Genomic DNA, 25,152 nt, shown 5'->3' on the forward strand with positions numbered 1-25,152 from the left:
AGATTTATTCATAGAAATATTGAAGAGCGCAATATTATGTTGCCATATTCAAATAAATGTTTAAAAACAAAACTGCTAATTGCCACATTGAAATAAAGATTTTAAAATGCAGGCTATGTGTCACTAATTAAACAAGTATATGTTCAGCTAATTGTCAGCCTTTTACATGTGTGCTTCTCATAATTAGTGAATATGCATATAAACAGCCTTTTAATTAACAGAGTAGAATAATCATGGCTGATAGTAAGACGGCTTGACAACGGTGTGGCCGGCATGCTTGACAGCAGGGCGGTCCTCATACCATGGGGAGAAAAACGGGAAAACAAAAGACTATTCAAAACGAAAACAAAAACACGGGAGAAGGGGCGCCGCTTACTGTTTTGGTCTGCTGTTCCGTCACGATTCACACTGGGAGAACGGGAACGAAGGAGCGAGGAGACGGTAATCACTGAGGACATAAAATGACATAAAACAGCGGACGGGAAACGAGGGGCAGAACACACTTTAAATACACAGAAACTAATGGGACACACCTGGGAACAAATGAACTAAACAAGGACAGGAACAGGAAAAACCAAATATGGGCATAATAATCAACCTGGAGCATGTGGGGGAGGAAAACACAACAAGAGACATGGAACAGAGTCTGACATAAATAGTTTTATTAAAAAAATTATTTCTTAATTTTCAATAGGCTGTACAAATTTAAATATTGTTACAATACAACAGTCAACACAGATACAGTACATTCCTTCAAAAAGAATCATTTAAAAGCCAGTCCCAAAAAACAAACAAAAACAAAAATCAGGATTAAATGCTATTAGATATATTGGGGTCCAAAAATCTGAGACCATTAGTGAAAATGCTTCTCTTTTGCATTATTTCTGTGTGAAAAATTGAATTGAAAAATGAACATGAACATGATGGAAAAACTAATGATCATGAAATTTTGAATCCCAGATATTCAATGTGTTGGACATTTGGTAAGTGGACATGAATAAGCATATAAATATGCAAAGCTGACAGTATATATGGCTAAAACAGCACAGTTTTCAGGAAGTTGTGTCCTTTACGTGGCTTGATTTTGAGTGGATGGCTGGAGCTCCACGCTGGAAGGGAACAACTTCATAGCGAAATTAATAACATAAGAGATATGTACTGCACAGCGTCTCCTGCTGCTACACACAGCTTATTTCCACTTCAAACGCTGGTATATCAAAGTCAGCCCTCCAACTGTAGGCCTGATTTAATGTAGTAAATTCATATAAGTCTGCAATTAATATTTAATTAAGCATTCTAAATAGAGGGTATATTTAATGTTTTCTGTATGATCTCCCTTAATAAGAAACCTCCATCAACACGGCTCTGATTTCGCAGATTTCAACACACATGCACTCTGCTCACCCCCTCATAACTCATATTTGTGGCTCCAAAGTCAACTTTTACATGACGGCCCCCAGGTCTTCAAGCTGGCAGAGTAGATTCTGCATGTAAAGTGCCTGACAAGAGAATTTTACTAAATAAGAGAGGTAAGAATTTCTGGCATGCAAAATTCATCCAGTTTAAAGCTGTAGAAAGACACAAAGAGCCACAAATTTATGTGACCTGAATAAAGTGCTTTTAAATATTTTTTGAGGTAACTAGTGCACTACTGAGCAAAGTCTGTATTAAATAAAAGTGGGAAAACATGCATTATGGCACTGCATGATTTGGCACTGAAGCTCTCAGGAAGAGCTCAGATTGAGGATAAATATAACAGTAACAGTACAAGATAAATAACAGCACAAACACACAGTTAAAAAAGTCAGGTCCTTTACGAACAGGATGTTTTCATAGGTCTTCTGGGAGTTAACCGTGAAGACAGCAACGAAGGGGCCTTTTGATGGGCCTTGATTCATTAAAAACAACTCTGAAGTCTACTGGGACAATCTCAGAGTCAGAATGTTCTAGGCTTCACCTAGTCAGGAGGACTGAAGTGTGTTTAGGCAGAGGACAGATGTTTAAAAGCGCTCTCTGGGTTTTCTGAAATGGTCGAGATCTCTTGTAAGATGTACAACAATTTGTCTTTTGCATTTTGGTAGCATCTGTCAAAGAGGATCAGTACAAAACATCTGGAACACAATCCTGCTGGTCAGGACTGAATCCATGTAGTCACATACAGTCTGAGCTACCAAGTGTGAATGTTAAAGGTCCAATATAGCACTGGGCCATTCCTTCACGGCGAGCTGAGCTTCCGCGCCTTACGATTCCCTGGGTCTGCAGAGAAGATATGACAGTATGGATTTTATGCAACAAGGAAACTCGAGTCTACAGGGAACTACTCTAAAAAGGCAGTGGATGTCCAAATGGACTCTCACCTCCAAGCCGGTTGGAGTGATTCTTGAGGCTTTCCCCCAGCATGCCCTGCAGATTGGCAGTAGGGATACGGCCTTCCTGTCTGCGACTCAGATTCTTCACCAGCCTGTGACAGTACACAACTATACTGATTTACACCAAACCAATATCTAAATCCACTTTAGTGCAATTAAATTTGAGTTGTTGAACTAATGCATTTTAATGAAATAATCTGGTTAAATTTACCTATAGGTACCACCAGAAAAAAAGTTCACTCATAATGAAAGTCAAGTCACCTTTATTTGTATTGTGCTTTATAGGCCTACAACAGATATTGTTTCGAAGCAGCTTCACATTATTAAACAGGAAAGTAACAGAATCAGTGATGCCAGCTTCATAAAACATCTCAATTCTGCTGTAAAGCAGCTCTAAAAAAGCAATAGTGTGATTATTCAGCTCCAGTAAGCTCAGTGTTGATCCCGTTCAGTTCAATAACTGTGTAAAAGTCTATGGATGGTGTAGAAGTATAAGCATGCATATATACATACAGTATATATATATATATACAGTGGGTACGGAAAGTATTCAGACCCCCTTAAATTTTTCACTCTTTGTGCATTTGAAAGGGATCTAATTCTGAATTTTGCCCAGTCCTGGTAAAGTTGTTCTTTCTGATATGGGACTAACATTTCCCATAACACTTCAATTTAAACATTTTTTTCCATTCTTTTCCTTTAAAAAAAAAACATTAAGGGAATCAAAATCATGCTGTCAGATGCTGTCAAACTTAAAGGGATAGTTCACCCAAAAATTTAAATATCTATCATCAATCATCATATTCTTCCAAACCTGTATCACTTTTCTTTCTTCAGTGGAACACAAAGAAGATATTTTGGTAGCCAAATAATTTTGGATTTCCAATTGTACCACTGAGACATTTCTCAAAATGCCTTTTTTATGTTAGGTCATATAAAGCCACAGAAGTTGAGGGTGTAAATGACAGAATTTCATTTTTGAATGAACTATCCCTTTAATTTCTCCCAGAATATCGCTTTATATTCTTTTATTTTCATGCACATCACTCACCAATGGCCATCATTTTCCTCATGCTGTAGTTGTATGACATCACCACACTTAATAATGAAGTTATCTGTCCCATTTTTACGCCACTCGACGAAGGCCCTGTATCTGCCAGCAACCTAAAACAAACAGTTGAACAAGTAAAAAAAAAAATAATTATATAAGTGACTGAGTGAGTGTGGGATGTCTGTCTCTCACCAAACAGGCAGCCTCCTCCTCCTCCTCAGTGTCAGACGGGTTAGAGAGGCTGTTTGCTCCACTCCAGTCCTCCAGACCTTCACAGATATCTACAGAATAAGGTGTGCCCGGCCAGCCTACCACAAACACACCGCATGCATGTTTCAGTGTAAATCCTTACATTCTGATTGATGAAATACATTCAGATCATGAAATACTTCAGAGATCATGTATGTGCTTGGAGAAATCACATGCTCTTTAATGTTTACTGAGTGTGTGGCTTTGCCTTGAAGTTTGAGGTGACAGGGATAATGGTTTTACAATAGAAACATGACGAAAACATATTTTGGACAGCAAGCATTACACTTCAGCAACACAGCTTTGTACAGGCATATGTGCAAATGTGTGTTTATATGTTGGTAAGTGTATCTAAGGCCCAAAACAGAGTGGTAATTACACGTGTGGCAATACTGTCATGTCATTTGTGGGTTTCTTTACCTGTTCATTAACAGTTATACTGTATTATCAATGTGAATATAGCCATGTTTGTAATCTACTATTATGATCGTGTTTCTTGTGTGTAAAGAAGCCTGCAGGTGAGTAATCAAGTTATTCTACTATTATGATCATATGTTTCCTGTGTGTATGGAGAACTGCAGGAGAGTAAAATGTGTAGTCATGTCATTTGTGGGTTTCTTTACCTGTCCATTAACAGTTATACTGTATTATCAATGTGAATATAGCCATGTTTGTAATCTAATATTATGATCATGTGTTTCTTGTGTGTAAAGAAGCCTGCAGGTGAGTAATCAAGTTATTCTACTATTATGATCATATGTTTCCTGTGTGTATGGAGAACTGCAGGAGAGTAAAATGTGTACATTGCATGGGGGTAGAAGGACTGTGTATGAAACGTGTTAAACACACCTTGAGGAAAAACTATATAAAGAGTGTGCAGACAGACTCGAGAGATTCTCTGCAGAGTTTCTCGGCTTCATTGTCTCTATCTTCTGGTATCAAAACCTCAAGACTTCGAGAGTGATTTCTCATAGAAACGCCAGAAACTACCACATAGTCTCAACCAAAACAATTAGTCAATTCACAGGAAAAATCTCAATAATTTATCACTTTAAATACCATAATTAAGAGGAAATATACACACACAACAAATATGATGAAAAGGGGTTGTTTGTGGTTTTAATATGTAAAACAATAATATAAATAATTATTATTTTAATATAAATTATTAATACTTAATAACATGTACCACATATATAAACAAACTACCATTCAAATGTTTTTAATGCTTTTAAAATAAGTCTCTTAAAAATAAGCTGGCCAAGATTGAATTTAATTGATCTAAAATACAGTAAAACATTAATATTGTAATAATATTATATATTAAATAATAATATTGTAAAATATTTTTAACATTTATTTTCTATTTTAATATATTTTATAAAGACACTTATTCCTGTGATGGCAAAGTTGAAACTTCAGCATCATTACCCCAGTCTTCAGTGTCACATGATCCTCCAGAAATCATTCTAATATGCTGATTTGCTGCTCAAGGAAAGAAAATAATTTATTCAAAACAATTATGTTACAAAATATCTTTGTAACAATGTAAAAGTCTTTACTGTCACTTTTGAAAAATGTTATGCATCCTTGCAAAATAAAATAATTCCTTAAAAAAAATCGTACTTGCCACAAACGTTTACAGTAGTGTATATATATGTTGTACATGTATGTATATATGCAGTGTATATCAATGTTAATAATGCTAATGTGTGAATGATACAGTATAACCCAAAAACAATCTTGTTTCATCATACTTGTTATTTTCCTGCTTCCAAGATACACCACAGCAAATGCATAAATACACTTCAAGAGTCCATGTTTGGTCTTTTAACAATTCAGTTTAAGACAAAATTTCTATTGAAAATTAACTATGTACATTAAGACCACACGTGCATGGTTTTGGCCTAACACATTCTACATTTGCATACTTAGAGATTAGGTGTGTAATATATGCTGTTTGTGTGTGTAACACTCACTGCGTCTTTTGCGCTGGTGCTGGGTTGAGCAACTGAACGGGTCTGGACTGCTGTGGCTTGACTCAGTCCCCTCTGAGCTGACTGACACTCTTTGCTGTTTGCTGTGGGACAAGAACATAGCATGAAGTAAATAAACAATTATCCACACATACACCATCTCTTAGTCATAAAACAGGAGCCAAACCAACCATCAGCTCAGCACAAACCATGTAAGAAGCTGGCAGATATGGACAGATGGCGGTAATTTCAGGCCTGCAAGGCAAATGACTCTTTTATAACAGCATAGAGACATGCTGATAAGGAAATGGAGCAAAAATAAGGTGATACAGTCTTGATTTGTCAACATACGACTCAACAGGCTGAGCTAGTTACAACCACTTTATCATATTTGTCTTGATCTCAAAATAAGGCCCGTCTTCAAAGCGCTGCTTAACAGCCAAAACAATGGCGTCAAACCAAACTCTTCTGGTGTTTGCTTTTGTTTGCATGTCATGCAAAACAGATGCAGAGATGCTGGCAAAGCATCTGCCTGTTATGTTAATGATAGGGGTACTGCTGTTGAGATCGGGGAGGTGGGGTGTGTATGAAGGGGACGGCGATGGTGGTTACAGAGTGGCCACAGCAGCTCTGTATGTGACGAAGCAGAGATTGGAACGCCTGATTTACCACTGAGCGTCACTGTCGCTGGGAGGGGCGAGTGAGGCATGGGCTCCGAGCGCGCAGGCACACACACACGCCCCCCGACATGGACACAAGGTCCAGACGGGGCAGGCAGCCCTTAAGAACGCCACCGGAAGGCCGCACGGCCCTGCGGGAGGACAGGCAACCACACACAGCGGCTTCATTCCCCTCATTATCATCAGAAAATTTTTCATACACTTTTACTTAAGTACTTTTACTTCATTGATTTGTTAAAATGGGACATCCTGAATGTGTATGGGTTCCATATATGCAAATACAAGTAATATGGCTTATCCATGGGTCCAAAATTAACACTTGCCAAATGAGAGTAAAAACGGCATTGGCGAGCAAATAAAACAGTTACTGACCAGTTGGGAACTGCAACATTATATGCTTGAAGTAAAATTTTAATAATTATAACCTGACCCTCACTGATATGACATAATTAAAATCTTAATACTTTAAAATCTAAAGACATATAAATCATAAACTGCCCACTAAAGAAAATATATGTATATAAATATATATATATACACTGTATATATTATCTATATATCTGTATATTATATTTTTATATTTTAATATATTTTAAAATATTCTTTATTTATTTAGTGATGGCAAAGCTGAATTTTCAGCAGTCATTACTCCAGTCTTCAGTGTCACATGATCCTTCAGAAATCATTATAATATTCTGATTTCTCTCAAAGTAATATTTTTCTTTCTTTCTGTAGAATTCTTTGTTTAAAAGGAAGTTCAACAGAAACAGAATTGATCTGAAATAGAAATCTTTTGTATCACCTGTATATTTATGACTGGTAAATTGTCTTAGTTAACAAAGTTACATATAATTAAAAATGAGTTAATTTTGGACCGTGATTACACATAAAGCGGGGACTGTAAAAGCAGGGAGAGTACTGAAGTAACTGGCGGGATTCTGCAAGGGAAGTGTCATGTGAGAGATCTAACAGCTAAAAGCAGCAAAAAGCTGGTCTAAGCCAAAGGGTCAAGGAGAGAAAGAGTGATCGGTGAGTGTTGAATATGAGGGTTGGATCAGGGATTAAAGAGGGGCTCACGGACAGTGATCTGTACACTAGTGGATTCTTACCTCACTGAGAGAGGAGGAGACATCTGCATCTGCTCTGAGACTGCAGCAGAGTGACACAACCCTTCTGGACCAATGAGAGAAGATCACACATTACTCAAAGTACTTATGCAGGAATAATAGTGACATTTAATCATGGGAAATGTATTGAGACCTTTGAGTTGTTTCTGCTGGTTGGTCAGGATCTTTCTGATCTCATTCAGCCAAACAATCTTCACCTCCACTGTGGGTGACTATGAGAAGTTTTTGCATAACAGTGGTGAATGTGTGTGTATATATATATATAGTTTATTTAGTTATTGTACTTAATTTTTTTGTAATTTTTACTTTAATTGTATAGTAAAGAGCAGCCTGAGCAATCTTCACCTCCACTGTGGGTGACTATGAGAAGTTTTTGCATAACAGTGGTGAATGTGTGTGTGTATATATATATATAGTTTATTTAGTTATTGTACTTAATTTTTTTGTAACTTTTACTTTAATTGTATAGTAAAGAGCAGCCTGAGACATTCTTTACAATTTTGCATTTTATGTCCTTTATGAAATACAGCTGCTGACAGAAATTTCATGGCTGAAGCCATAATAATAATAAGGTTATAATATTATTTTTCTTTCTAAATACTTAGAATTTTTGCATGTTTAAGATGTTTACATTTTTTATGTACTTTGAATTTACAAGTTCTTTAATTTATTAATTTAATTTAGTTTTAATATTTTATTGTTTATTTTTATATATTTGAATGAGAAATATATAATGAAAGTCACATAATATGTCAATATCTGAATATTACACTGTTAGAGATGCTCTTTTGACTCTGAATCACGTTTATATTTGAAACTTAACAAATGTGTATATAGTTCTCTAAGTTTCATTCATTTGCATTTAGACAAATCAAGTGTAACAGCTGTAAATTTGTGGTTTGATGCATCTAACTGAAATACCGTCTCTGAAAATGAGTTGAGAAGAATCGCTATTACATTCATTTTTGGATGAACTGTCCCTTTAAGCTTTCTCACCTGTATCACATAGACTTCCTCTCTGCCACTGTACCAGATTTCAAACTTCTTCACATCTCCTTTGACGTTCTCCGTAATGCCGACTGCACTCATCTGAAGGCATAAACAGCATTTTATACTCACAGACGGAAAAAATATATATAAACATGTCATATCCTGTCACATCCTGTGATGTAGCACCACATTTTAAAAACAAGGAAGGAAATGTTATCATGAGTAAACAGGCTGACATACAACGATGCAGCCACATGTGATGCTGGCAGGGTTTTCTGAGATTGTATATGTGCTCCCTGCAGGAAGTGTGTGTCGTACCTTAAGACAGTGCTTGAAGCTGTAGGAAGGAGTTTTGTCAGCGTTCTCTCCATGTTCCTCTCGACGCTTGCAGAAGAGGAGCGCGTGCTCATGCAGGAACAGGTGTCTCTGCATGGGCTTGAAGCGGGCCAGCTCCTTCACGCGGGTCGGACCCTTCTTATGACTAATCCACATGCTGAAGGAGCCCTGCATTAGCACGCGGCCCAGATTGCTAAGATCCCCCTGCAACATACAACATGTTAACTAACTACGCATTCACACACACACAGACACACACAGTCTCTCAAATACACACTCACTTTAAAGTTGGTTAAAATGTCACCTCATATCCGGTGATGGCAATCTGGTGCATTGAGTCATTGACTGACTTCAGCAAGTCCAGCATGGCCTCTAGCGCCCCCTGCAGCTCAGAAACTCTCTCACACCCTGAGCTGTACTTCAGAAGCTCCTATTATCAAACACACATACAATTCGTCTGATTTAATGGACAAAAAATATTCCTACAGAAAAAAACATTTATGGAGTAAAATCACGCAAAGTTGCTATGGAAGCTTATTTACAACCACAGAATAAAAATCTAAAACTTTTTATCTCACAGTTCTGACTTTTTTCTCACAATTGCAAGTTTATCTCTCACAATTCGTACTTTTTTCCTTATAATTTTAAATTTATATAATGCAATTCCAAGTTATGAACTCATAACTGCGAGTTTACATCTCTTAGACTTTTTTCAGAATTGCAAGTTTATATCCAACAAATCTGACTTTTTTCTTACAATTATGTTTTTTTTTCCTCCCCAAATATTAGGCATCTGACCAGACTGCATGCACATACAGAATTATGAGAAGAAAAAAAAGTTAGAATTGTGAGATGTAAACTCAAAATTCGGAGGAAAAAAAAAATCACAATTACGAATCTATATCTCACAATTATGTCTTTTTCCTTACAATTTTGAATATATATCTCGTAAGTTTTTTCGAGATATATATCTCTAAATTGTAAGTTTACTTCTCTCACAATTCTGCATGCAGAAAACTCGCAATCCTGAGAAAAAAAAGGTCTGCATCGCCTGAATTTTGAGGCATTAACTCTTTTATACTTTTCTTCTGTTGCAGAAATAAGGTTCTACAGGTTGCATTGTGATATAAAACCAAATGCAAATCATACTGCAGTCCACATGAACCATATCCAGACCTTTTCAAGCATACTCAGGTGAGATTTCCTGAACAAACGGACTTGGCACCAAAAAATATATAATATGAAATATTAAAACAATTAAAATGTTAAAAGATACATCATTTTATATGAAAAAACCCTAAACGCAGATTTGTATTCAGATGAAGCTCGCACCTTTAATAAGAGCTGATACTTTGTAAGGCGCTGGACTGGTTTCAGCAGGTATGAGTCAAGAGCAAGTTTGTGTTCCAGCTTCTTTTGGCACTCCTGAAACACACAGGACACATCTCAGAGCTCTTTCTAGATGCATGCCAGTGTGCTGCAAGTATTTTTATAGATGGAGAAGGTTTTTGATACCTGAAAGAACAGGCAGTCCGAGAACTGCCTCCATAAGGAATCAGATCGAGGCTTGTTCTGACAGTAACATTCATATAAATGGAAATGGTCTTTCTGAAAACAGACAGATATTTCATGTTAGATATGTTTTGTGAAAAAAAAAAAAAATGGGAAAGACATAAACAGTAACCTGAAATTAGTCTCATATGGTGTTTTAAAGTTCCTCACCCTTTCCAGAAAGCATGCCCCTACTGCCTCAGGGCTCTCCAGACAGCTTTCCAAATTCTGCAGGAAGACACTGGAGAACAGAAGACACAAGTTCAAACAAGTGCAAGTACACTGTCATTCAAAATTAAAAACAGAAATAATGTGAAATATTATTACAATTTAAAAGAACTGTTTTCCATTTCAATATATTTTAAAATGTCACTTATTCCTGTGACAGCAAAGCTGAATTTTTTAAAAATCCTTCTAATATGCTGATTTGATGCTCAAAAAACATTTCTCATTATCAATGTTGAAAACACTTAATATTTTTGTGGAAACTGTAATACATTTTTTTTCAGGATTCTTTGATGAATAGAAAGTTCAAAAGAACAGCGTTTATTTGAAATAGAATTTTTACATGTCTTACAATTAGAATAGAATTATACATGTCTTTACTGTCACTTTCAATCAATTTAATGCATTCTTGCTGAATAAAAGTATTAATGTTTTTAAAAAAAAAATCTAATGACGCCAAACTTTTGAATGGTAGTGTATATATTTTCAAATATTATTATATAATTAACCATGTTTTAACATCTTATTATTATGTCTTTCCTACTGCATTTATACAGCAAAACAAAACAAAAATAATAAATAAATAAATGCCTTCTTGTTTTAAGCATAAAAAAAAAAAAGAGATTTAATACCACGACTGAGGTGAGACCCTTGAGCAACTCACTGCTGTGTGTGTGTGTGTGTGTGTGTGTGTGTGTGTGAAAAACATGTGGGCTCCCCCAAAGTCCACGGTATAGTTCGAACACTGGGTTAAATGCAGAGCACAAATCCTGAGTATGGGACACCATACTTGGCTACATGTCACGTCACTTTCACTTTTTTTCCACTTTCAATTAGTATGTATGAAATCTAATCTGAAGTACAAAACTATACATATATGATGTGTAAACATATATACTTATAGTATGTGCTGTACAAATCCAGTATGCACAATATCTAGTATGCATAATTAGTTCAGCAACTATATCAGTTCCTTAATTCCAAGTAGTACTATGCCTTTTTCCGTCTCTGTAATAGATCAGACTGACTGAGACAGTGAGAGGTCACACAGCTGTCTATCAGAACCCCCGCTCTGCTGACACGCTCCCTTCCAGCTGAGCTCTCATTGGCTTAATCAAATCCTTATTTGACCAACAGACATTTAGCTGTAATTAAAGTGCTTTAATTGGCGTAACGGCTTCCTGCAGTCAACCAATTTGGCAATTTGCCTCACCCGGGGATGAAGACCCAGCAGTCAAGACAGGTTTCAAAGCCACTGACAAACACAGCTGCCCAAACCGATAAGTTTTATTAAAATAAGATGTTTTATGAAGGTGTCTTGAAGTCAAAACTGTGAGAGTGCATTTGTGTCTGACTTTCAGAGGCTGAGGATTTGCTGTTTTATCTCACAGGAAACAGAACCATATTTCAGTCTGGAGCTATTGTTTACACTTTGCTCCTGCCGTTAGCAGCGCTATATGAAGTTCTCTGTGTGTGGCCTTGCCTGCTATGGAAGTTGTAGATATCAGGCAAGTTTCCAAACAGCACATCTCTCTTGTTGCGAAGACTTGTTGGCAGGAGTGGAGCAAGAGACGGATTGTCCATTTCAGCCCTGTAGCCCTGGAAATCCAGACAGATAGAGTGAGAGAGATCATAAACAAATCCACAACATCAACACCTCAGCTTCACGCTCTATCTTCAGTGCCACATTCAGAAAAATGAAGGTCATCTTACCAAGAGCACTGCCAGCAGCTCCTCCACATAGATCCTCTCGGTCTCGATCAGCTCCTTCATCACATGTCTAGAGTCACACACATTCCCAGGGTCATCAGACATCAGTGTGTCATTTAAACAGACAGTGTCAGACAGCAGACTCACCGTTTGAGCAGATCAGTGCCGTCTTCTCCATCTATACTGTATGGGAGAGAGCTGGCCGTCTGATAGTCATGAATCACCTCGATCTGAACCACACAGAAAACACTGAATGATTTCCTTTAGAAACCAGCACATGGTGTTGATTTAATCAAATCACACATACTGCACCATTTCTACATCTTTTCTGATCGTTATACATCTTTCATGCAGTATAAAAAAAAGTGAAATACAGTATATTGGTGTTTCTTCAACTTGAGGCAATTCAGGCAGTCAGTGGTTGATTTTTTATTTAAAACATTATTTATTTAAAAAACTTAGACTTCAACTTTTTGTCACATGAAGATCACATTCAAACAATCTTGGAAACTGATGTGTGACGTAAAATTAAAATCACTTACTGTATATTAAAGTGAATATACAGTCAAATATAAATATTTTTAACGTTTGTCAATGGTGGAAATGGGATTTAATTGTGATTTTTAATCGTATTCAGGATACAAGCTATGAAATCAGCCTTGGAAAATGAAGACGGACACAGTTTTTGTTTTATCCAGCTGCATTTGTTCAGTGGAACTTATAACATCCAAGTGAAAGATATAACACCAACATGTCAGAAAAAACCCCAAAAAAACCCCAGAATCATTGAGTTGGAAAAAAGATCACCCCTTGTGTCAGTATTTTGTTCAACCACCTTTTGCTTTAATTACAGCCTTTAGTCTGTTGGGATATGTCCCTGTCTCTACTACCTTTGCACATCTAGACTTTGCCATATTTGTCCACTCTTCTTTGCGGAACTGCTCAAGTTCAGTTCAATTTGATGTTGAGCGTTTGTGAACTGCTGTCTTCAAGTCATTCCACAGATTTTCAATGGGGTTTAAGTCTGGGCTCTGACTAGGCCACGCAAGGACATTCACCTTTTTCTCCTTCAGCCACTGTGTGCTCAGTTTTGCTGTGTGCTTTGGGTCATGGTCATGTTGGAAGGTAAACCTTCTTCCCATTGACAACTTTCTGACAGAGGGCAGCAGATTTTCCTCAAGAATTTGACGGTATTTTGCCCCATCCATTTTTCCTTCTATACTGACAAGTGCTTCAGTCCCTGCAGCAGAGAAACACCTCCATTAAGGACAATAACTATAAAAATAACGATAAAGATATAGTTCTAAAAATCGTTCTCAATATTAAAGAATAGCAGAGTCCACACCACAACTATAACGATAAAGACAAAGAGAAACGATATCGTTGGAATCACTTTCAAAACAATCTTTTTCCAGCTGATGAACGATAAAAAATTGACAGCCAATCAGAATCCATAATGCTGTAACGAGCTCGAGAATTTAAAGCGGCAGACGAGCGTGCGCTCAGAATAAACAGAGGATATCGTTCGCTGGTGTGGACGCTAATATCGTTATCTTTATAGTTATCGTTCTTGGTGTGAACGGGGCTTTATGGGATATTACTGTAGGAATGTTGTTTTTTGGATGGTGAGCTGTATTGGATTTCCGCCAGACATATTGTTTGGTGTCAAATAATTACATTTTAGTCTCATCTGCCTCAGAATCTTCAAGGTGCATTTATCCCGGAGATCTTTTGACAGTGCCTTGCCACCCATAGTTGATTGTTTGCTTCAGTTGCACTACCAAGGACTGAAATGATCCAGAAAAGCTCTTTTCATGCTGAGATAATCAAAATGAGCTGATCACAGTTGAAAGTCAAATGACTTTGTGTGCCACTGAGTTTACAAGTCATTTTTCTCATTTTTCCAACTCAGTGATTCTGTTTTTTATTTTTTTTCTGACATGTTGGTGTTATATATTTCACTTGGATGTTACAGCTGAATAAAACAAAAACTGTGTCCGTCTTCATTTCAGTCTGCAAAGCAACAAAATGTGATTATTTTAAAGGGGGCTGATTCTTTTCCACTGTAGTATATATTCTGACTTTGGTAGTAAATTAAGACTTTTGGTAGTAAAAGAAAAAAAAAAATTATTTATAAAGACCAAATGAAAAAGTGCTGTTACCTTCCTGGAGTTTGGGCTTTTCCTTGATGTTCTTTTGCCTGGCAGTGGGAGGTCAAAGGTGAACTTTAAACTGGAATTTAAATCTGATTCAATACAAGAAAAGCAGTTGGATACGACACAGAATTAATATGAATGTGTGTATGTATGTTTCAAAACATTTACAAGTGCAGCATCAGCAAGAACTCTGAGAATATTTTTTTGAAGTTGCATATTTAAATGAAGCAGTTACAGACTAGTGGCTGCAGCACAAAACGTTGACATCCACAGTACTATGCGCAATCAAATCATATAATCAAAAACATTCAGACAGCACTGGGAATAACATAATATCAGTTTGATCTGACTTTGGAAGTCATTCAGAGGTCAATCCCAGTTTATGACCTCTGTAGGTGAATAAAATCCTCCTTAAATCTCTTGTTTCAGCTACAGATCCAACTTTACATTCCTGTCAGATCACTTTTGATGGGCTGTTATCCAGCTGTGCTGAAGATCACAGCATGTCAGGTGAGCTCTGCACGTCTCTATGGCTTCCTCCCTTGATCTCTCCATCTTAAAGTGCTTCAGATCTCTCAGGAATACTGAATGCATGAAGACTGAATCTCTCTTCTTTATTCTCTCCCATTATATAATTCAAAATGAATGAACTAATTCATAATCTTATTCTGTAATATATTATTTACATATACAAATTTAGCAGTATCAACTGCCATGGTCACTAGTGAAATATACAGTTTAATGGTCATTATACAAAAGGATTTGACAGCTGAGGTCCACTATTGACCAATTAGAATCAAGCATTCCACAGAGCCATGCAATAAAGGTTTAAATTCTGGGGTAAACAAAAGGTAATGCTTCCTAATTTACATGAAGGCATTCATTTGACTATATGTCACAGAAACGCCTTTGTTATGAGTTAATAAGGATCAAAAGGGCTTTAATGCATGTGTATTGCAAATGCACCTTTTTTGACAACTCCCCAGGAAGTTTGCATTATCCAGAGGGATTTATTAGGAAAAAGGTGCAGCGTGCATTTGATAAGGTACAAAGTAGCTACAGTAGGATTTCTTGTCATTACCCCAATGCAATCCACTTTAAACCAAGCTTTGATCAGGCGTCTTGACAGCTTCATTAAAGTGTACGATTTCGTTTTTGTACTGCAGTAAGTGATGTACATGACAGAATAATTTTGTCTAGCTTCAGCTCTCAGATATGAAACATTTAGTGCAAAGTCTTATGAATAAGGATTATTGATTGATAAGATTGTGAGAACTCATGGCTGAAAAATATTGAGGATAACTGGAGCCAAAATTAATATTGCACTGCCACATACCATGTTTGGGGGAGAAGAGGGGGGATTTTTCACGTGGTGGGTTCTCTGGACGAGGAGCCACCGGTTGGATTGGTCGGACATGTTTGTTTGCCAGTTTCCTCAGGCAGTTCCGTCTGGACTGAATCAGAGCCTGCACAGAACTATGCTTCTGAAATGTCTTCTCTATATGAGCCTGAAACACAGCACAGTAAGGACTTTCCATTTATATTTAGCCTAGAATAACCAAATATTTAAGATTGAGAGGGTCCGAATACATCCATCAGAAGCAACATTTCTGAAATGACTGTCTAAAAGGATGTCTAGGAATTTACAGCACATCAGTCAACAACTGACACTGGGCCTAGTCTCATTTTTGTAGTCTGTCAGTATTTACCTTTAGACAAGGAGTGAGCACAGATTCATACTCCAGAAAGAGCACATCCTCGCCTGCACCGAGGAGTAGTGGCGCCGCCTCCTGGAACTTCTCGATACCTCGAAGAGCTGCCTGTGCACCCTCTTTAGACTGGAATTTATCCACCTGCTGATTGGCCAAGAGATAAGCGCCATCATCACACCACCGCTGAGCCTGCAAAACAAACAAAGATTTTTCTTGTTTTTAAATAAATTAATACTTTTCTTTGGCAAGGATGCATGAAATTGATCAAAAGTGACAGCATTTATAGTTATTATTTGATTCAGATTTATATTGCAAATCAGTGCTGTTCTTTTGATCTTTCTATTCATTAAAGAATCCAGAAAAAAAGTATCATGGTTTCCACAAAAATATTAAGCAGCACAACTGCTTCTTGAGCAGTAAATCAGCATATTAGAATGATTTCTGAAAGATCATGTGATACTGAAGACTGGAGTAATGATGCTGAAAATTCAGCTTTGCCATCACAGGAAGAAGTCATATTTTAAAATATGTTCAAATAAGAAGCAGTTATTTTAAACTGTAATAATATTTCACAATATTACTGTTTTTCCTGTGTTTTGATCAAATAATTGCAGCCTTGATGAGCATAAGAGACTTCTTTCAAAAACATTTAAAAAAATCTTACCAACCCCAAAGTTTTAAACAGTAGTGTATATTCATGCAAAAATTGTGATGTTGCTAATACAGCCATTAAAGATCAGAAATAATCATAAAAGGAAAAGTGAGAGGATTCTCTACAAAAAAATCTATAGGTATATATATATATATATATTTTGTTTTTTTCATGATAGTAAAAAAAAAAAAAAACAATAAAAAGAGAAGAAGTGAGTGTGTTAGCCCACCTCTTCGAGGCAGTGCATTAGGGTCTGTGCTTGTGTCAGGGAGTTGTGTTTAGCATTGAGGGCAGAGGTCAGGGCGTCACACTGATGTCTGAGTTCATTGCAGCGCTGGATAATCAGAGCCATGGCATAGTGGTGTCCAGCAGCCAGCTGATGCCCATGCAGGATAAGAACCTGAGCCCGACTCATCTCCTCCTGAAACACACACAATGCTGTCAGAAATATCAGCATATTTGTGACTAACAATATAACATGAACAGGAAGGCATAATGCAACTACCTGCGCATGTATTTCCAGACTGTCCAGCTCTCTGACGCTCTGGTCTGTTTGGGACAGGGATTCTCCTGTGGTGCTTATCTTCCTTTCCTGTGCTCTTAATTTCTCTAAAGAGTACTCCATCTGACAGAAAGAGAATGTTAGGAAAACTAGATCAAATACTTTCATTGACTCCTATTATAATAGGAAAAAATATCCTTCTCTTTTCTTTACTTTTGCTCTTAAAAAACTGCCAGTTTTTTGCAGGGGTGTAGAACCAAACTGAAAAGCAGGGCAACATTCCAGAATCTTTAATTAAATAATCAATGCTACATAGTATTATTTTAATAAAACGGATCAGCTTTTTAGCATTTATTTATTTTTGCATTTCACACCATTGGTTTTACACAGCATGCGCTGTATTTCGGTGCTGTATTATTTATATATATAATACATTATATATTGTTTAATACTTATTCATGTTTATTTATCGCCTGGTCGTGTCATATATCAAAATCAAAATTTTTATTATAGTCTTGCTCAATTTGATTCAAAATAAGCAAGATGTTTATTTTAAGGCATTAAGTATTAAGAAATTGTGTTGGTATGCAATGCCAAAACGCAATAAATAAATAAATAAATATTCAAGAAGGTTGACAAAAAGTCACTTTAAATTAAATTATTAAATGTAATGTAAATTTACTTCTTGCTTTGACAGATCAAACTACCCAGAACAGGTGGGAACAATCAGAATCATTTCATGATCAAATGCCAGCAATGGCTTTGTATAAAGCATTTGTTTGTGAGCCGTCAGAATGTCTTCATGCTTAAAACAATCAGACGCCATTTTTAATGTTAGGGACAGAAAAGTAGTTCACCTCCTGAAAACCGTGCTCATATCTCAGCAGTTGCAAATATTGCTGCAGTTTGAGGTGGTGCTTGTCAAAGAACCCATCAAACGCCATCTCCATATCTGTGAGCTGAGCCAGCAGCCTGCAGTTAGGACATGTCAGAAAGCATGATTTCAAGTTCACATCATTTTGGAAAAAAAAAAAATTTGGCATGCAGATTGTTTTTTCTTCAAATAAACAGGAACAAACTCTACACCTCTGCATGGTATCCCAGTCCTGTGTCATGTCCCAGCACGTGTCGGCGTCCCCTTCCTTCCTTGAAGTCTCCAGGTTAGAGAGCAGTTGCCGCCCCTCTCTCATCACAGATCTGATGGCATCCTTCACCCATGAATAACAACAAAGACACTTTGCACTGTGTTCTGCTGTCATTGACATCACAGAATCATGGAACAAAACAACAGCCAGAGCCCAAAGGGGCCAGAAAAACACAAGAAAAGACAAGAGTGGAGCTAAAAGTGACTGCAGACTGGAGTGGAATAAAGCTTGTGTACCCTAATTATAGTTTATTCCCCTAGGTTTGGTACTTTTTTTTTAAAGCTTTCCTTTAGTTAGGGTAGATGCCATGTTTAATCTGATATGAAAACGAGGCTGTTACAGGCGCTCTGTTTAATAGATTGTCCTGTCAAGATTTTGTTTGTCCTTTTCTGAGATTCTAAACTATTGCTAATTATTTTGTAATTTTGCAAAACATTTTATAATTACTACACATGCAGCTCTACTATCCTTAATTGAGAGACTACTGCAAAATAAATATTTCTATTTCTTTAAACACAGAAAAATTTATATTAAACAAGAAAAAAAACAAATAAATTAACATTTATTCAGCAAGGTTGCATTAAATGCATCAGTAAAGACATTTATTTGTTAATTTTTTTTGTTATTATTTGATAATAATAATAATATGTATAATATAATAATAAATGTTTCTTGAGCACCAAATTAACATATTAGAATGATTTCTGAAGGATCATGTGACACTGAAGACTGGGGTAATGATGCTGAAAATTCAGCTTTGCCATCACAGGAATAAATTACATTTTTAAATATAATAAAATAGAAATTGCACTTTTAAATTGTAATAATATTTCACAATATTACAGTTTTTACTGTATTTCTGATCAACTAAATGCATCCTTGAGAAGCATTAGAGATTGCTATTAAAAAAAAAACGTACACAGTATTTCTGATCAAATAAATGCATCCTTGAGAAACATTAGAGATTGCTATTAAAAAAAAAAAAACTTACCAACCCCAAACTTTTAAACAGTAGTGTATATTTATATAAATGTTAAGCTGAAATTTTGATGTTACTAAAACAGTTATTAAAGATCAGCAATAATCAAAAAGGGGAAAGTGAGAGGATTCTCTACACTTGAGTGTTTCATTGAGCTGTACCTTAAGTCTCCTGTATTTCTCTGTGTGGGACAGCAGGAGAAACTCAATAGCACTGCACTCCTCTGATAACTGTGTCTCAGCCAGCTCTGTTCCAAACGCCTGCAGCATCTGAGCAACGTCCTTAACCATAACCGCAAAACTCTCAATCGCCTGTGAAAAGCACAGAGACTATCTTGTATAATGTGATATTTCTGTGTATTTCATTAATGTATCTATACCATCATTTTTTACTGTTCTCAAGACGATCCAGTCGCTGTGGCAGTAGTCAAGAGTTCCCCCAAACTCTGAGGTCAGCTGGTTCTCATCAATGTACTGCAGCAGATCTGTGACAGAGCTGAGCATCACCACCTTAAAAACAGACACACACATGCAGGTCAGTGTGGTACTGACTTCACGTAGATTATAAAATTACAAAGGAGTGCAATGAGTCATACAGGCATTTTGAGCATAAAGTCCTCTTGACTAAAGCGGAAGCCGAGATCTGTGACGGTGCGCTGGAAGAAGCTGGTCGGCCTCAGCACCAACACAAGGTACAGGTTTCCAGGGAATGAGGCCTGAGACAGAAAGAGAGAGAGAGAGAGAGAGAGAGAGAGAGATAACAGTCTGGCAGACAAACACAGACAGACCACCTTAAACAGGCAGATAAAGGCACGAAGAATCCTTTAAACCTGGGGCATATAAAGAAAAACAGAAAAGGAGTTGGAGGAATGTTCTGGGTCCAATATAATGCTGCCTTGCATGGAAATGTTTACCCTGCATACATTGTTTATTTTTTACTATTTTTCAGTTGCCTTTTAATGTTTAGATTTTATTGTTTTACCTTTGTCCCAGACTTGATGTCAAAATGAAAATCCATTTTAAAAATTCAGCTATTACATGTTTAAAACTATGAACAAAAACTGAAATACGCATGAACTATTTTAATTACTAATTCAATTATTCCACCACAATACATTCCATGGCCTAATAAAGTTAGAGCAATCAAACGTTAGTGCAAATGCTTGCTGCATATGAAATTAGCCTCAGCAAGTCTGCCATTGTATTAAAAACTAAAAATTTAAACTGTTAAAATGTAATTTCCACCATTTGAAGTTGAAGTAAATATTTAAAGCTTGCACTTTTTTTAAAGCACTAATATTGTTTAGTTAAAAAAAAAATAAGGTTGCCTAAGTTATACTTTTAGCAAATATTCTCCAAGAACATCTGACCATCTGTACAAAGAGTTTACATGGTCAACTTCACAATTTTAATCATTTGTTTAGTCACTTAGAAATGGTGCAGAATCATATTGCTAATTAATTTAATGTCTCGTTGTTTCCATTTTCAAAGTTTTCTGTTCCCAGATTTTCAATATGGTTTCAGACTTTTGGACTCCACTGTATATGGGATGCCTACAATACATGCAACTCAATTAAAAGAAAAAAAGCAATAAATGTGTTCTAAGTTTGAAGTTTGAATATTATTCATGTAACTGAATCTAGTCTGTTACTGTATGTCCTGTACTATCATCCCCATCAATCACACTGACAACTGACAATGAATTTGCAGAGACAACAACTAGCTGTCAATCAAACTGATGAGACAAGGCTCAAACTAGTAACACTTAACTACACACTGAGATGACCAGCCTGATTAGCTGCTCCCAATGACAGCTACTATAAATGTAATTTATTCATCATAGCAGCTGAGCTGAATCACATTGAGATACATAAGTATTTGAAACAAACCTGACTAGTCGCTTTTATTACTTTGACAAACAGAAACAGGACTTCACGATAGATCATCCTATAGCACACAGTTCACAGGACACCACGCTTGACATTGACTCGTCGTCCTTACGTATTTGTAAACAATAGCATCATCTGCGAAAATATTCACTCGGATATCGCTCATATGCATAATACATTTGTTTATATGTTACATTAATAACGCCTCCGCTAGCATTTATCCAGGTCGGATGACTAAGCTAAAGCCGTACGTTGCGCCGCAGTGTAGCGCTACAAGCTCGCGCTGCCGCATTGTGCTCATCCAAACTTCATTCCAACTCTTTACCGAAACTACTCCAGACACACTACCGTAGAGCGGCGGATCCGCGGAAGTCCTCGCCTGTAGTTTCGCTCACTCATAGCGATCGATGTTTTATGGTTTTGTTTTAAGACCTCGCCCATCCTGCTGTGGCAGACCGGTGCCCGGTGCAGTGGAGGGTCTGCAGGATTCATCGCCGCAGCGTCGGGAGGGTGGCAGCACCGTTTCTCCTGCGGTCTCCTCACCTCTCCCTCGCCCCAAGAGCGTCATCATGTAAAAACCTGCGCATTGTTTGTGCTAACTCATGCATTCCCGTTGCCTCGCAGTGAGCTCGGGTTTCAAACAAGCTGTTTTTAAACGCAAACTTCAGTTAGAGGTGCCGCATTTAGTTATTTATTCAGCCTACAGCTCAGAGAATTGGGCTGTGAGCGCATGCTGTACTGCAACTGCGCTCATCCACTTCAGCACCGCGGACAGCGACAAGGCCGGTTCAGCACACAGTAAATACAGACGCGTGATGCATTCCATCCCCAAAGGACATATAAGGGTCAATGAAGCTTACCGTTTCCCCTGGATCTACTAAGCTATTCAATAATTTGTTTAGTGTTTTATTCAAGTCATATAGAGTAACTCCACAAACAGTCAAAAATGAATGTTATTTGTACAAATATATACTTTTTGTTATTAAGGGTAATTTTATATACTTTTTTTGGTAGAAAATAGTATATTTAAAAAAAAGTACTAAAGATTTACAAGATTTTTTTTATTAAACCATAAATAATAATAATAATTTAAAAAATTGTAAATTAATTCATTAAAACAACAGAACACCTTTCACACTTCTGCATTAAATATAAATAAATGATTATAAATAAAATATATTGCAATCTCTTACCGCAATCCTTGCCAATGCTGTTTTGATTGAGGCCCATGTATCCAATCTTCGGTCTAAAATGATGATAAATTTTACCCCAGGTTGCCGTGTTCTGGAAACATGTGGAATGTATCATGTATCACAGTAACTGCTTTTGCTCTTGGTTAGGAACATGACATTTTAAACAACCAGAATATCTGAACATATGTATGTAAATGTACACTTGCAATTGTTTGCATTGTACGGAGGGATAAATATATTCTTTCATCCTAAAAGATCCCTACTGTATTGTGTCTACAATATAACTACAAAGATATTTGCATATTTAGCACGCTAACTATACATTGATTTGAATAGCTCAATTTGTGTAAGAGCTATTGCAAGGCTTTATGTGAAGAGAATGCACAAGGGACTGTTGCTGTACTGCAATGCAGTGAGATGGAGAGGCTTGTATATATTAGACACAAACCTCGGGATCAGTGTGAGGTATGAAAGAACTTTGGCCAGAGCTTCTTCAGGAATGTTGCTGAAAGCAGAGCATTCTGGGAGAGTGATGATGACACTAGAGTCCTCACCACATCCCCCTGGAATTCAAATAAAATATCAAATGATCAGTTTCTCAGTCAAGCACGAATTCTGTGGCACTGTTCCAAATTTATCTGACATGTTTATACAAGCCATTAATCTACATGTATAAAATCCTCATACTTCACGTCTACAAAAACAGAAACTGGAAACCCCACCTGATAAATAGGCCACTTGTTTCTCAATGTAGCCGGCCACTTCCTGCATACTCACAGGGACCGTGACCTCTGAGGAGACAATGAAGATGAGCCACATATAAATAACACAGCAGCAAGCTTTAGGTCATGTTTCTGTCAGTTCATGTGGATTTGTCACCATTTTGTGAAATTTCAGGAACAGCACCACCTAGTGTTCACATGTACAAACTACAAGCAGCTGTAAATATCAGTGCTATATAAAATGAGTTATGGTCTGTTAATGGACCCCTCAGTGAAATCTACTCAGTGACAACATTAGTAGTGAAGTGAAAGAGACGAGTAGCCAAGTACGGTGTCCCATACACGGAATATGTGCTCTGCATTTAACCCAGCCAAGTGCACACACACACCCGGAGCAGTGGGCAGCCATTTTTGCTGCGGTGCCTGGGGAGCAGCTGGGGGTTCGGTGCCTCAAGTGTCTCACCTCAGTCGTGGTATAGAACGTGGAAGAGAGCACTGGTCATTCACTCCCCCCACCTACAAACCCCGCCGGTACCAAGACTCAAACCTATGACCTTCGGGTTGCAAGTTCGACTCTCTTACCATTAGGCCATGACTTCTACTAACTAGTAGTTAGTAGCAGTTAGTAGCACTAACTAGTAGTTAGTGATGCATTAGACTCATTGCTAGTAGTTAGTAGCAATGAGTCTAATGCATTCATGTCTGCAGAACCATCAAGATGGACTGAAGCCAGAGACTGAGAACAAGAGGAGATGGTGATTCGGTTTCCTTTAAGCCTTGTCTCATACTACAATACACTGCAAGTGGAGGTCGACAATAGAGCATATGTTCAAATTACACATGGACCAACACTGGTCTCCAGTGACTTCACCATGAACTCACTTCCACAAACAAATAACTACTCGAACTTTACATTAGAAAGCAGCAATAAAAGTTCCAAACTACTAGAACTAGTTCTAAACTACTTCCACTAGTTTGCCAAAACTAATTTTGTAAAGGAGGCAAATGTGAAGTGTCAAGAGACACAATAATATTTTTATAATAATAAAAATACAGTTTAAGGTTTGAGCAAGGAATATTTGTGTGCAAATATATTAATAATTATAGAAATAGTTCACACAAAAACATTGGCAATTTACTCTCCCTCAGTCCAACCAAGAAGCAGATGAGTTTGTTTCTTCATCGAAACGGATTTGGAGAAATTTAGCATTACATCACTTGCTCACCAACAGATCCTCTGCAGTGAATGGGTTCCATCAGAAAAATTATACATCTTTGATAGAAGATGATAGAAACATCTACAAGCAATCCACAAATAATGTAACCCACAAGCTGCCTGTTTGTAGTAAACATCTTTTGAGACGCTTTTAATTTCAAACCATTGCTTCCAGCTAAAATATAAGTCCTCTATCCATAATGTTGCTTTGTCCAGTGAAAAGTTGTCTCATCTGAATCAGGAGAGAAATATGCACAGATCAAACAAAGTTTAGAAGTGAAAACAGTCCAAAACGGTTCTTAACAAATATGTTGGTGGATTTTGATGTGAGGACAATACGGGATGGACTTCACTAGAGGAAGAGTTATTAAGGATTACGGACTCATATTTTGGCCAGAAGCAACTGTTTGAAGTCAAAAACCCTTCATGACGGATTTGTTATAAATAAGCAGCTTTTTGCTTCACAATGTTAATTGATTCGACTGGTGTGTGGACACCCATTCACGGCACCCATTCACTGCACAGGATCCATTGGTGAGCAAGTGATGTAATGCTAAATTTCTCCATATCTGTTCTGATGAAGAAACAAGCTCAACTACATCTGAAATCTGCTCACTAAATAAACCTGTACTGCTCAGTAGCAACACATAGACCATGAACTGTCCTGTCAGTCTGAACCATGCTCGGATTCAGAGAAAAAAAGTGTGAAAATGTATATATATA

General features: G+C 37.1%; 1 protein-coding gene across 2 annotated transcripts in view; it reads right to left on the reverse strand.

Annotated features, from left to right (window-relative positions):
• Window positions 1-704: 704 nt before the first annotated feature.
• LOC107665444 (proto-oncogene DBL-like) overlaps window positions 705-25,152 on the reverse strand; it is a 27,049-nt gene continuing 2,601 nt past the window's right edge. The window contains exons 2-30 of one of the 2 annotated variants that reach the window (XM_016456321.1): window positions 23,214-23,282; window positions 22,940-23,054; window positions 22,492-22,582; window positions 20,006-20,125; window positions 19,803-19,919; window positions 19,572-19,721; window positions 18,373-18,494; window positions 18,144-18,258; window positions 17,290-17,409; window positions 17,014-17,205; window positions 16,130-16,321; window positions 15,757-15,928; window positions 14,427-14,464; window positions 12,412-12,494; window positions 12,268-12,334; window positions 12,038-12,153; window positions 10,501-10,570; window positions 10,294-10,386; window positions 10,111-10,203; window positions 9,083-9,208; window positions 8,761-8,982; window positions 8,449-8,541; window positions 7,586-7,664; window positions 7,435-7,498; window positions 5,649-5,749; window positions 3,613-3,728; window positions 3,421-3,533; window positions 2,358-2,461; window positions 705-2,256 (exon numbers count right to left, since the gene is read on the reverse strand). In XM_016456321.1, coding sequence (XP_016311807.1) covers window positions 2,216-2,256; window positions 2,358-2,461; window positions 3,421-3,533; window positions 3,613-3,728; window positions 5,649-5,749; window positions 7,435-7,498; window positions 7,586-7,664; window positions 8,449-8,541; window positions 8,761-8,982; window positions 9,083-9,208; window positions 10,111-10,203; window positions 10,294-10,386; window positions 10,501-10,570; window positions 12,038-12,153; window positions 12,268-12,334; window positions 12,412-12,494; window positions 14,427-14,464; window positions 15,757-15,928; window positions 16,130-16,321; window positions 17,014-17,205; window positions 17,290-17,409; window positions 18,144-18,258; window positions 18,373-18,494; window positions 19,572-19,721; window positions 19,803-19,919; window positions 20,006-20,125; window positions 22,492-22,582; window positions 22,940-23,054; window positions 23,214-23,282 — 3,194 coding nt within the window. In that variant the 3' untranslated portion in view covers window positions 705-2,215. Of the gene's footprint in view, window positions 2,257-2,357; window positions 2,462-3,420; window positions 3,534-3,612; window positions 3,729-5,648; window positions 5,750-7,434; window positions 7,499-7,585; window positions 7,665-8,448; window positions 8,542-8,760; window positions 8,983-9,082; window positions 9,209-10,110; window positions 10,204-10,293; window positions 10,387-10,500; window positions 10,571-12,037; window positions 12,154-12,267; window positions 12,335-12,411; window positions 12,495-14,426; window positions 14,510-15,756; window positions 15,929-16,129; window positions 16,322-17,013; window positions 17,206-17,289; window positions 17,410-18,143; window positions 18,259-18,372; window positions 18,495-19,571; window positions 19,722-19,802; window positions 19,920-20,005; window positions 20,126-22,491; window positions 22,583-22,939; window positions 23,055-23,213; window positions 23,283-25,152 lie in introns of both variants that reach the window. The other variant, XM_016456320.1, reaches the window with a different exon arrangement.

Source organism: Sinocyclocheilus anshuiensis, unplaced genomic scaffold, assembly GCF_001515605.1.
Source record: "Sinocyclocheilus anshuiensis isolate Anshui unplaced genomic scaffold, SAMN03320099.WGS_v1.1 scaffold771, whole genome shotgun sequence".
In the NCBI taxonomy this organism is placed as follows: Eukaryota; Metazoa; Chordata; class Actinopteri; order Cypriniformes; family Cyprinidae; genus Sinocyclocheilus; species Sinocyclocheilus anshuiensis.